Below are 13,051 nucleotides of genomic sequence, written 5' to 3'. Positions count from 1 at the left end.
TAGTGGATTAATAATATAGAACAAGATCACAGCTATAGCACATGGCCTACAAGCTATCAGGAACTGCTAAAACCCACATTTCCTGGATTTTTACAGGAGATCAGACGCAATTTATATAATTTGGTAAGTTTGGAGAGCTGTGGTTTTTTTGCATTTTATGTGTTAATATGTGGGCAGAAAGTTTATTAAAAATACACCTGCTGGATTTATTGCTAAGTTTTCTATGTGGATCTGCTAAGAGTAGTGAATATTGTTTTATCTAGTGAGTCATATGTGGTTATTAGTTTGATTTACAGATCCATTTGGGCACAGTTTTGTGGAGAGTTATTTTCCTTTCCATGCTATACATAGCAAATTCACTACTATCAAACATGAGAGGAGGTAGTGGTTGCTGTCCATGGTATAGGGTTGGTAAACTGAGGTACAAAGATATTTAAGTTATAAAGCATACTAATTAATAATGTCTTAATTTTTCCTCTGTAAATAGCATTCTGTATCACTTAGTAAGCTAAGGAAGCAGCTATTGCTGATAAATTAAAATGACAAAAGGTCATCTTATGAGCCATAGAATCATAAAATGGTTTGGGTTATAGTGGACCATTAAAAGTTATCTAGTCCAGCTCTCCTGCAATGACCAGGCACCAAAACTTCATCCAGCCTATTCTTTAACATTTTCAATGGTGGTCCATCCACAGCTTCTCTGAGAACCAGCTCCCCTGTAAGCACCTTCGGTGTCTCACCATCCTCATTTCTTCATATTCAGTCTGAATCTGCCCTCTTTTAGTTTAAAAATGCTCTTCCTTGTTCTATCACTACAGTGTCTCTACTGCTAGTAAAAAATCCATCTGCTTCTTGTAAGTGTCCCTATACTCATTGGAGAGGTGCTCCAGCTTCTGCTTGTTTTTGTGGCTCTTCTTTGGACCCACTTGAGTTCCATGTCTTTCCTGTGCTGGGAATCCCAGATGCACCTGGGGTCTCATCATGGCACAGGGATAGAATGCCCTCCCTGGCCCTGCTGCCCATACTGCTTTGGATGCAGCCCAGGATATGTTTGGCTTTCTGGGCTGTGAGTGCACACTGCCAGCTCAAGTCCAGCTTCTGCCCCAGCCTGTGCTGATAAACTGGGAGTTGCCCCAGCCTTTGTCAGCACTTTGTACTCAGCCTTGTCGAGTGAGATTCCTATGGACCCATTTCTTGAGCCTGTCCAGGTCCCTCTGAATGGCTTCCAATCCTTCAGGTGTGTCAGCTGCCCCACTCAGCTTGGTGTCCTCTGCAAAGCGGTTGAGGGTGCACTTAATCCCTTTGTCTTTGGTGCAGTTGCTTGAAGTGATGCAAAGTTTGTGTACAAAAAGACAATGAAATTACCAGCAAGAGGTAATAAAAAGTATATGTTTATAATGAAATGTAAGATGTGTGTAATATGAAGTAGATTGCATTGTGTATTCAAAGTTAAATACAAGAGCTATATTATAGAAATCTACAACACACTATTTCACTCTAATCTGAAGGGGAGTGTTTAAAAGTTATTCTGCTTTATTTCAGCTACTCTAGCAAATATAATAAATTGTAAGGGGAGCTTTGCAAAGTTGAATAAATGAGGTACAAATACCACCATTAAATCTACATAAGGATAATTTGCCTGTGCAGACACACCCCAGTTTTAGATTTTATGCATGTCTGAAAGATCTGATTTTATACTCCAAGATACACTAAGTGAAAGAGTGACTACAAAGATATGTGAGGCAGAAAGGGAGGATTTTTTCCCAAAGCTCCATCAAAGTTTTTAGTCAAAATTTTCTGTTTGTTTATTTTTGTTTGGTTTTCACAGCAGGAGAAAGTTTGTTAAAAGAACTGGCATAAGAATCAGCGGTATATTTTTTTAAAACAAATATGGAATTTATTTAAAAAAATCCAAAGTAATGGCATTAAGTATTTCAAAGGAGAAAAGCAGGATTACTTGATTTGAAGTTCAGTAAATGGTTAAATCCTGTTTTCTCCATTTGTCCAAATTTTTTAATTCTGGTGTTATTTGCATTTATACTATAAATGTTTTCTTACAATGAATGCTCTAAAATATTGAAAACAGCTGAGGCGTACAGCTCCTTTGGAAATTAATGTTCTTGTCTTAGATTTTATGTCTGAAGAAAAAATAAAAACAGACATCAAGAAATAAATATTGGATGCCTGATATGTTTGCTCTTCTTAGGTACTTTTTGTTGATCCTGTCCAAGAAGATACTGGTGATTATATGAAACTGGCAGAATTATTCTATCACCATGATGTACCACTTAGGTAAGGAAAACTGAAAGTCTTGACGAGAAGTCTTTAAATAAGGATGCTTTCCTTTTTTCTCCTTCATCTTCTATTCTACTAGACAAGGATATGAATTTGAGTGAAGTCCAAGGCAACAAGATTTTAGTAAGGCACACACATTTTTGTCAAGCTTACTCAGGTATTAGCTATTCTTAAGTAAATGGATTGCAAGGTATAACATACCTGAGTGTGAGTAAAATGAACTGCAAAAGTCTGATAAAAAATTTATCTTGTGAAATAGTCCCACTGGGCACCCTTGTGAAGTTACATTATAATAAAAATATTAATTATGTAAAACATGCTTTCAGGAAATTTTTAAAAATCAGTTCTTTCAGTTGAGATTGCTTTATCTAATGTTGTTTTGATATATACACTTAAAACAAGGTGCGATTATCTTTATTGAGTTTTGAGTTTCTGAAAGTGAACTAGTCATCATTTGAGAGAGAGACACTTCTGAGGACCAGTCTGGTTGATCTGAGATACCTAGTTGTAAAAAATTGGTCTCAGAAATGGCTATTTATTTTCACAGTTTATCCAAAGGATATCCAAAGTTCAGCAAGATGAATTGCATGTTAAATATTTAAAATCTTCCTGTGAAATGGCTTTTTGTGTCTCAATAAATTGCAGGTGTTTCATTTTACTTTGTAATTTTACTTGTTCTTATCTTTTTTGTTGTTGTTTTTCTTAATTTTTTATCACTCAATTACAAAAACATAATGAAAGATAGATTGCAGTGTTCTGTGTGTTTTCACAGCAAGGTTTGGGTCGTAGGGGACCATAAAAATAGTATGGGCTAGTTTCAGTCCTGGCTTTTTACATGAGAACAGTATCAATTCACCACATCCAATAGGCCTTTTTTGCCTCTCAAGCTTCATATTCCTTTGGGTTTTCTTTCAATTAACGGAAATTTAGGGATTAGTAGTAGCTGTGTTTAAAACTGATGTGAGTAGAAAATGAATGGCAGTGTCAGGGTGGTGGAAGGCTCAGGAGGTTAAAAAGGCAAGAGAAGGACTAGTAGGAGTGGCACACACTGATGTCTTCATGCATCTACTCAAGATATCCCTTTCAGGAAAAATAAAAGACAGACAATGCCCAGACTAAAACAAAGAATTAAGCCTTTAGGAGATGATGGCAGAAATGTAAACAATCAAAACCTTTGTACAGGTAAGGAGAGAAAGTATTAAACTGTGATTAAACCCTATTGACTCCCAGAAATCTTAATTGCTGTCAGCTGCAAAATGTATATGTGAAGTCAGTACATAGCTGGTAACCTAAGCACACTGTAGAGCTGATGAGGGATACATGGCTGGTATCTTGTGTCATCCCACAGCCATGGAAACACCACCCAGGTACAGGGTTTTTATTTCTACTTGCTGGTCAGATCACTTGAATGCAAACATTTTGTTCTTCTGTGTTTGTACTAGAATACGTGTGAAGCAGATACTGTGATAAAATGTATGATCTCTCTTTTATTTTTTTCTAGAATTGGAATTGTTTTTGTTTTAAATACAAAAGAAGAAATTGATGGAAATGAAGATGCTGGAGTAGCCCTTTGGAGAACTTTCAATTATATTGCAGAGGAATCTGACATCTCTCAGGCCTTTATGTCAATAATTAATGTTAGTTCTTTTAGAAGAAATCTGCTATTTACTTCTGGTTTATACTTTATTAATTTTTTATATAGTTAGGATCTTGCTACCTGGTGATAACCTGAGACGTATGCATTTACTTTATGCAGAAATGAAGTATTAAAAACATGTATAGCATTTATAGTCTACAGAATTATTTGCAGAAATACTTTCCTCTTGCAGAAACCAATTTGCTCTTGTAATTTTGCCTATCAAGAGGCTTTCTTCAGTAATATAAAAAGTAGATGAATGCCTTGCAGCTTTTAGTATTATGAAAAATTATTCTGTATTATTTGTGTTAATGTAATGGTCCTGTCTTTGCGTTCCGTGTCTTTTGGAGTACAGGGATTTTAATGACTTCAGCAGTCCTATAAGATTTGAAAAACCCTTTCTTATTGTCCCGTGTAGGAAGTGAAACAGTAAGATAATTTCTTTTTTTTGGTCATCCTTGACCTGTCCATGGGTGCAGAAAACACAGAGGTATTCCAGGCTTGCAGCTTAATGAGATAGGTTAACTTTGTAAGGGAATGCAGATTGTCATAAAACAGGAATTTCAGAGATGAGAGATGAATGGATGAGAAATAAGGTGAGCCATCTATGAAAAGGCTCTGTGGGTAAAAGTTAGAGAATATGGTATTTATACATAACAATTTTTCTTCTATTTGTTTTCTGGTTTTATCTTTTGTGCCTAGAAAATGTCATAGTGTCATGGACAAACTTAGAGACCTTAAGATTAAAGAAGTTGAAGTAACTAGGAATACCTTGGAAGAGAAATCCACAAATGTTAGGGAGCTGACATGCATGAGTAACAATTATCCATTACTAGATAAAAAATGTTATTTACATTTTTAAAATGTTGTATTCCTCTTTTTACTTTTTTTCACAATATAAAAAGGGGGAGATGATAGATATAATTGAAAGATAACAGAAATAGAAGCAATAAAATAAAATTTGAGATATTCAGAGCTATAGAGGAAAATATTGTTCCTCATTTGAAAAGAAATTGACTGAATAATTTTCACTTCAAATTTTATTGTATGTAAAAATGTATGAAAATAATAAAATATTAGTCTACATAATAAAACATTGGTAAGAAAAAATTATCACTGTAGAAAAAAGTATCACTACAAGTTTAGGCTTCGATTAATATGGATTCAGGTAACTACCCGTGTTAGAGAGAATTTAGATTACCTCTTCAATTAGTAGAGAGAAATAATTTTTCACATTCAGCTCACATTTCTTTTGCCACTTCAGATTTAGAGGAAAGGTGCAATAATAGATCAGTCAGAACAGTGCTCTGATAAAAAATTATGCATATGTGCAGTGGTAATAATTACTAAAGCAGTATTAAAAACTGCAGTATAGCAATACAAGCAATATAAAATTATACCAGTAAAAATTTGCTAAAGCACTATAAAATTATTATACTTACTTATTGTTCATTTACTTCTATTAATTTTATCAAGGTGTTTGACAACTTACTACGTTTTATTTCTTTCTGTTATAATTCTTACAGATGTACCATGAAATGAAAGATGGAAATGTTTTGACAGTAGATGATGTGAAACATGTTCTTAGAAGTGAGTACCCCCATGCTGATGTTCAGAGTATCCTGGATGTTCACTCTGAATATGATGAAGGAAGGAAGGTACGTTGAGACCTATGCTGAGTAAGAAATTCTGCAGTGTATACTCTATGTATTTACTAAGCTGAAGGATTGCTAAATGTTAAAGCAGGTAAATACAGCACCTTCAAGTCAAATTTTTCTTCAGCCACCATTCAGTCATTAATGGAAGTGTTGTAAAGGTTTCTGCATTACTACTTCCACTATGAAAATTTACTCTTGCTTGCTGCTTTCAGGAGCCACAAGTATTTTTCTAGTAGTCATATAAAGGGGTCTCTCTTGAATTCTGCTTTCTTATCAAATAAAGCTTGACTTAAAAACGTAAAAACCTTTTGAGGTTTTTTTAGGGGTTTTTCTTTGGTAAAAGCAGCTTTGACTGTCTCAGGATTCTTCTTAAATGTTATTTGCTTCATTTTTATTTTTTTTTGGCTAAGAATGTTAAGCAAAGTAAAAGACAATTTCTCAGCAAGATGATAAAGGAAAAGTTCACAACAACGTATATGGATCTATAATTTCTTTTGTCATTCTGTTTGACAAATGAGTCCCATCTGTCCTGTTTGGTTTCCAAACGCTTTCTGAGCTGTCCCTGCTACTCATGACAAGGTGTGACAGTGAAGAGTGCTTGGAGATTAGAGTTCATCCTCTCCTGATATTAGTTTCATTTTTTTACTGCAGTCAGCCTCAGTCTGTTTAATCCTGTGATATTTCTGATTTGATCAGGCAGGAGCAACCTTTTACAAGAAGAGTGGCCTGGGCGCGCTGCCTCAAGCGCTGTTTAATGGCGTGCCCTTTCCCAGAGAGGAGATGGATGCGGCGGAGCTGGAGACGCTTATTCTTCAGAGGATTTTTGATGCCAGCGGCTTCTTCCAGCGGGCAGTGTTCATGGTATGGTTAACATTTCTGAACGAGTGCAGGATGAGATATTTGACAGCAAATTGTTTCAGTCATGTTCGTGTATTACGGGTTTTTTATAATGAGATGGCTTGAAATTAGTGATATCACACCTGCAATTACATTGTTACAATCATTTGTGATCGTGGTTTTGAAACAGTATATGGAAATTATTCAAAGCTGAAGGATCAGCTAAGCATATTGTCATTATATGGAATTTTTCAACCAGAAACTGAGAATGTGCTGCTGTTGTTCATTGAAAAATGTGTATCTGATATTTTGAAATACTATCTGTGTGATATTTATATATTTTGGCCTGACATTGTCCATAACTTGGTGTATACAGAAACTTTAAGCTCAGTTAAAAGATTGTACAAATACTTGGTCTTTGTTTGTCTTGAAAAATCTGTCTTAATGGTAGAGATTTTACGTTTTTCTTTTACTCCAGGGTTTGTTAGATGATCATGTAAATGCAGTGGATTTTCTTATGGATCAGAACCATGTAGTTTCCCGTATAAACCCCACTATTCTTGGAGCAGAAAGAAGATACGTACATTTCAGATCCACTTCTGGTAACTCCTTTTCTTGGATATTGTTATGATGTGCAGGTTGTTTTTTGGTTTTGTCTTCTTTAAGTCTAATACTTTGTGTTTTACATTATGCAGTTCCATTTCATGTGGAAGACTTCTCTACTTTTTCCTTTTTGGACTCACAAGATAAAAGTGCTGTAATTTCAGATAACATGAAGTATTTAACAAAAAAAGGTAATTAATTTTCTGTATAGGTTATCTATCCATCTATATATTACTATTACAAATTGTTGAAATTTACCAGTATAATATCCCAAGGTTCTATGTCAATTAAACATTTCTCAGTATACCAGTATCTTCTTTCAGGAAGCAGAGCATTTCTGCATATTATAAACATGAATGATAATTAACAGGGTAGTTACTTTTTGTAGCTTTGAAATGGGATGGATGCTGTAGCTAGTTGTTTTTGGTTTACAGACATGAAGTTAAAAAGCTTTACGAGGCTTTTGTAACTTTGAACATAGACTCAGCTTCCACAGATATGATTTTACTTGAGGATGTTGAAGTCTGTTTGGTTTTCAAATGACTGTTACTTGCACCATTGTCAAGTGCAGAATGTATAGAGTTTGTATGTTTATACCAAAGTTAGGTATTTCCAAATATACAGAATAATTTATTATGTTTCTAATTTATTACCATTAAGTATCTCCTTATTTTTCCTCTAGTTAGATCCTTTAATTTTGCTGAATGATCCTTTGTCTTTCTGTAGAAAATAAATAGAATTTATATTCTGAAAAATTATAATTAATTTATACGTTTTGTCTGTGTTAAAACTCAATTTTTTGTACAGTTCAAATCCTTTTTGATCTAAAATTTTCTCATTGCATATGCAAGTACTTTTCCTTGAGGGAGAAGAAACTACAACAAGGGGGTCATAATTCTACATGGAATTTTACAATAGTCTGTGGCTTATGAAATTCTATAAGTAGACAGTTAACAGCTGTTCATTTACATCAGTCCATCAAGGGACACAATAACCCTGTTAATAAAGTGCTTTCTTTCAGTGATTTTTATGTGGTATTTACAGAGTTTTACTTAATTCATTATCAGAAAGAAATGCCAAAAATTTGAATTTCTTTAAAATAAAGCTATTTGACTCGTATTCGATTCTGTATCTACAACCACAGGGACATCCCAGCTGTCAAATGAGTGGCTTTCAATCTGTAGGCTTATTTCTAAGACTGAGATCTCTTGTGTAAAACATATAACCTTTAAGCTGGAATCTACATTTCAAATCTCTCTCCCCAGTGTTTTTCTCTAGACCACAGCAACAGTTAATAATAACCGTTTCCTAGCATCTCACAAGAACCTTGGAAAATTTCTGTCTCTATGCATTAGGTTTTAGGGGATGTATGGCAGACCTGAGTAGACTGATATTCTTCTCCAGATAATTTTGCAGAATTTTTCACCTACCATTGCTCTTCTTTGACAAATAAAGAACAGGAGACCATAGAGCAAAAAAACCAGAAATTATCTGTGGGTGCACTTGCACAGTAGTTTACTTTCCTTGGACTGTATTTAGTATATTCCCATTTGTGTCCAGAAATGATAAGTTTTTTCCTACCTTTAGTGGAAGGACTTTCCCTTTGCTGCCAGGGAAAGTTACTAGCCTAGTTTATGTGGTCCTGTAACTACTTAATTATTCTCATTTCTGGCTTTATGATCAGCCTCCATCAAAAGTTAACAAGTAACCTCTGGTAAAACAGGTTTTGTTAATTGGAACTAAATATTTGGGGCCCTCTTGTCTCAATGCTGCAATAATGGATCAGCTCTTTTAGTGCCTCTCTCCTATTAATGTAATAAAATGCTTTCTAAGAATCTTATTTTAATTCAGAGGGCAAAAGATTGTGATGTGGCAAAGATTATTCTTACTGCTGATGTTACTATTCTTACAGCAGTCAAACATACATGTGAATTTTGAAATGACAAACAGAATTAATATGTTTTTCATTAGTCATGAGAAGATTCTCCAGAATGTAAAACAGGATTATCTTTAATTTTCAGATGAAGATGCATTATATGCTGTTACTGTCTGGATTATTGCTGATTTTGATAAACCAGCTGGGAGACAACTGCTTTCTAATGCCTTGAAAAGCCTGGTGAGTTTCTAGCAGGTTTTATTAAAATAGTTATTATGAATATGTTCTTAACAACTCTCTCTGGAAATTCAAAAGTCATACTCTTAAATAAAAGTGTAGTAGCTTTGTTGTTGTTGGTCAGGTGCAGATTTAAGAGATTGTGCTTTTGTTTTACTCAATTCCTGCAGGGAAATTATAATTTTGTTCATGGACTCGTGAGGCAGGAGAGAAACTGTGACACTGTATTAAAAGGGTGAATTCCTTCCCAGTTAGACTTTCTCCCATCAGGTAGCCCTGAATGTTACCTGGGAGGATTTTAGGATACTACCTGTTGATGTGAACCATTAAGCAGTGTTCTTCTGTGTTATGTGGCACAGCTGTGCCCATGAAGCAACCATTTTTCCATGAACTGTTTGTGTCCTTCTAAGATCAATTTTCAGGTGTGTTTTGATATGCTAGGAGGATCATCTGCAATTTTGAGTTTACTTATTTTTAAGTTCTTCTGTGTTAATAATAGGTTTTAAAGTATGAATGTCTGAAATATAAATATCCTTTAGACAGTATAAATGTCACGTCAATGTAAATGACAAAAAGACCCTCTGTTTGGGACAGGTTAAAAGAGTACTTAAACTGAGACCAGGAAAGCATCTAGATTTTCTGATCAGGAATTAAATAGGAGCCACCCTAAGGGAATTAGACAATTTGGATGTTGCCAAGAGAATGTGGTAACAACTATGTCTTGAAAGAGGCTTTGAAAAAGGTAAAGAAGAATATGCAGTGCAAGTCCTTGTTACAGAAAAACATTTAATTTCTTGGACTTCTTGATTTATGTCTCAGGCTTGATAGGTGTACTCCCTCTCTAGCTTTGTTTTTTAACCCTCTTCAGCAGGGGAAATGTGCCACAACTCCCATCTAAGAGGTGAAAACCACCTGGGCAAGTCACCTTGTGTTGATGAGGAGAATCTAGGAAAAAAAATCCCAAAACATGAGATAAATCTCATGTATCCTAGTTCTAGTGATTTTCAAATTTAAGGAGAGATAAGATGAAACAGTATTTTTTTGAAGTCAACTGATTTGTATTGAGATTATTTAGTCCTTTGTAGTTCCTTTTATCTCTCAAGTCAGGGTCTAGTATAATTCCTGATAGTAGCAGAATTGTCACAGTCACTACTTGCTCATGACTTGCCATCAGCATTTGAAGAAAAGCATGTAAAAATCTGGGGGTGAAAATGGCTGAAGGAAATTCACTTCTAACTATTCCAGCTAATACGTGCTATTTTGAAAACTCCGATAGATTTTTGCTTCCTTTGAAAAAAAGCTTAAGTTTTCTGATCTGGAAGAGACCTCTTGAGGTCATCCAGTTCAGCCTCTTGCTCAAAGTGGAATTATTGCCTCATTACATAAGGTCAGTTGTATGTTTGAAGCATTTCTGAAAATCTCCAAGGATGTGACTCTGTCCCTTCCTTTTTCAAATTACTCTGGTGTTGCACTGTCTTCCTATTGTAGTTCTTTTCTGCCAAGCCAAAATTTCTGAGCATTACCCCTTATTACTCTTTGCTGATACCAGGAAGAGTTCAGCCCTGTCATGTTTTTCACTGTCCCTTCAGTAGCTGTTGGTTGCTATTCAAGTTCTCTGTGGTCTCCTCTTTGCCAGATGGAGCAAGGCCAGATTCTTCAGTGCTTCCTCATGGTTTTCTGACCATCTTGGAAGTACTTCATGAAAGCCTCTCCAGTGCTGAATACCAGTGATTGCATTCCTTATTTTTTTATCCTTCCTGCATTTGAGTTCATTTTACTTTTCTTCAGTTAGTGATATTATTTGATCCTACCTTATAATCATCACATTTTCTGGTAAAATTTGAGTGGCATCACTGATTTTAGCAAGTGAGAGTCTTTGCTGCTGCTGAAGATTAAAGTGATAAAGTGGATAAATTCTCTTGCATTACTTTATGCTTAGTTCAATAATTTTTGAAAAGTAGGAAGATGTCTGTAAAACTAGTTCTGAAAACTGTAAATGTACACTTTTGTATGTCTTTTGTTAAAAACATGCTTCTGCAAAATGCTCAAAGCAATTTTCTCTTAAAAAAACTTTAACTCTTCTTTTTAAAATATTTATCACAGAATAGGTATATCCTTACTGATCACATTTTTTCTCACAGTTGGATTTCTGAGTTAGTCAATGATGTATCTTTTCTAAAGATGAATAGCTGCAAAAAATTAAATACTTAAGGGCATTTCACATAGTTATAATTGATATGAATACATTAGGTAACAGCAGATGCTGTAAAATTACTTATTGTTCTGTGTTTTTCTTTGCAGAAAACAAGCAGTCATACACGAGTTGGGATTTTGAACAATCCTTCATCAAAAATAAAGGAAGATAACACAGCCATTGCAAGAGGAATTTTGGCTGCTTTTTTAACCCAAAACAACAGCAACTTAAAAAGTTTCCTGAGTAAACTCATTAAGGAAGAGGCAGCAAAATCCCTTGCTTCTGGAACTAAAATTGTTAAATTCCTCATCCCAGTGAGTGCAAACTAAATTAGATTATTTCTTTTTTTGTTATTTTACATGGAAGGAGGTGGTGAGAATAAGTGTTTGGCTGAATCCCATGAAGTTTATAAGCAGATTTGGATTTTTGATGAATTTCGTGGGATTGAAGAGTAGAGAATTTCTTTAAAGGGAGAAAATATGAGAGTACTGAAAAATTCAGAATAGTACCATATAATTAAGAGAAAAATAGTTTAATTTTTAATTGTTGATATTTGTAAATAGCTCTCTCATAGTTAAAATTGCAGTATTAATGTTTTTCAGTAATTTAGACTTCAGAGAAAGTTTAGACTGCATGAGAGTTGAGCTGAGTTACAGAATAACAGCTGCTAACTTCTGTTTTTCTCTCAGGAGGAGTTGTAAATTTTAGTCTTTTTAAATAGAAAGAGTTAGAAGACTAAGAGAGCTCTCTGGAACCATATTAGAAAATTAATATTTTTGAGTCATGCTCTTGTTTCATTGTTTAATAAATTTTGAAAGACATAAAGGTCTCCAATGAAGCTGTGTGTGCTAAATATGTTGCCAATTATTGTCATTTTATTAATTGTATCTGAATGAATCTGTTTGCTTCATGCGAATATTACTAATGAAGAGATACATATCAGAATAATTTTGACAGGTGAGGCACGGTTGCAGTGTAAGTTTTGGCATGTTTTTCACTTTGAAAATGGATTTGTATGTCTTTCTGGATGATGTTGGCTTTCCCAAAACATGTTCAAATTGTATCCAATGGTCATATTAGAATGACTGTTAGGTTTTTAGAGTATTACAAATTTTTTTATATCATTTTTCTAAAAATGAGAATACAGTTAAGTTGTTAAGAGAGTGTTACTTTTCGTGCAGCTGTTGTGCTGGAACATGAAAAATTGCTTAACCTCAGGCTCAGCTTTGCTCTCATGGTTATTCACAGCTGCCCCAGGGTACAAACTGCACTCTAGGTGGTTGTGAGACCGTGGCTCACCACCAACACTTTTGTGCTTACACTGAAGCTGAGGTGGCTGTTTTACTTTGATTTCTGGTTACCACATCACTTGAAGAAAATCTTTTATTTCCTCACCTGTTACAAAATGTATTTTTTCTGAATCATTCCAGCATATAATGCTTTACCTTTGCTTTAGGGAATGGATGGTGATACTTTTGAGAAGAAGTACAACACTTTAGGACTGGATTTAATTAAAACTCACCAGATGTTCTGCCAGGAGGTTCTGAAGCTGCTTCCTGGGCAAATGGCTGTTATTAGCAATGGCAGGGTAAGAAAGAAATTAAGTCTCTCAATCTTTTTTAGGATGTTTTTACTTCTGGAACTTCAGTTTCAAACTAAAGAAAATGCATTATATTGATTTCCCATTTATTCAGACAGTTGTTGAAGAATGGTAT

General features: G+C 34.7%; 1 protein-coding gene across 3 annotated transcripts in view; it reads left to right on the top strand.

Annotated features, from left to right (window-relative positions):
* UGGT2 (UDP-glucose glycoprotein glucosyltransferase 2) overlaps positions 1-13,051 on the top strand; it is a 74,758-nt gene that overhangs the window by 31,247 nt on the left and 30,460 nt on the right. For all 3 annotated transcript variants that reach the window (XM_056496442.1, XM_056496434.1, XM_056496448.1), the window contains exons 13-22: positions 4-123; positions 2,207-2,292; positions 3,797-3,932; positions 5,458-5,589; positions 6,286-6,450; positions 6,905-7,028; positions 7,122-7,220; positions 9,051-9,145; positions 11,444-11,650; positions 12,793-12,924. In XM_056496442.1, coding sequence (XP_056352417.1) covers positions 4-123; positions 2,207-2,292; positions 3,797-3,932; positions 5,458-5,589; positions 6,286-6,450; positions 6,905-7,028; positions 7,122-7,220; positions 9,051-9,145; positions 11,444-11,650; positions 12,793-12,924 — 1,296 coding nt within the window. The remainder of the gene's footprint in view (positions 1-3; positions 124-2,206; positions 2,293-3,796; positions 3,933-5,457; positions 5,590-6,285; positions 6,451-6,904; positions 7,029-7,121; positions 7,221-9,050; positions 9,146-11,443; positions 11,651-12,792; positions 12,925-13,051) is intronic.

The sequence above is a fragment of the Oenanthe melanoleuca genome, chromosome 1 (assembly GCF_029582105.1).
Source record: "Oenanthe melanoleuca isolate GR-GAL-2019-014 chromosome 1, OMel1.0, whole genome shotgun sequence".
NCBI classification, from domain to species: domain Eukaryota; kingdom Metazoa; phylum Chordata; class Aves; order Passeriformes; family Muscicapidae; genus Oenanthe; species Oenanthe melanoleuca.
Note: the sequence above shows the minus strand (reverse complement) of the source record. Positions and strands in the feature narration are given on the sequence as shown.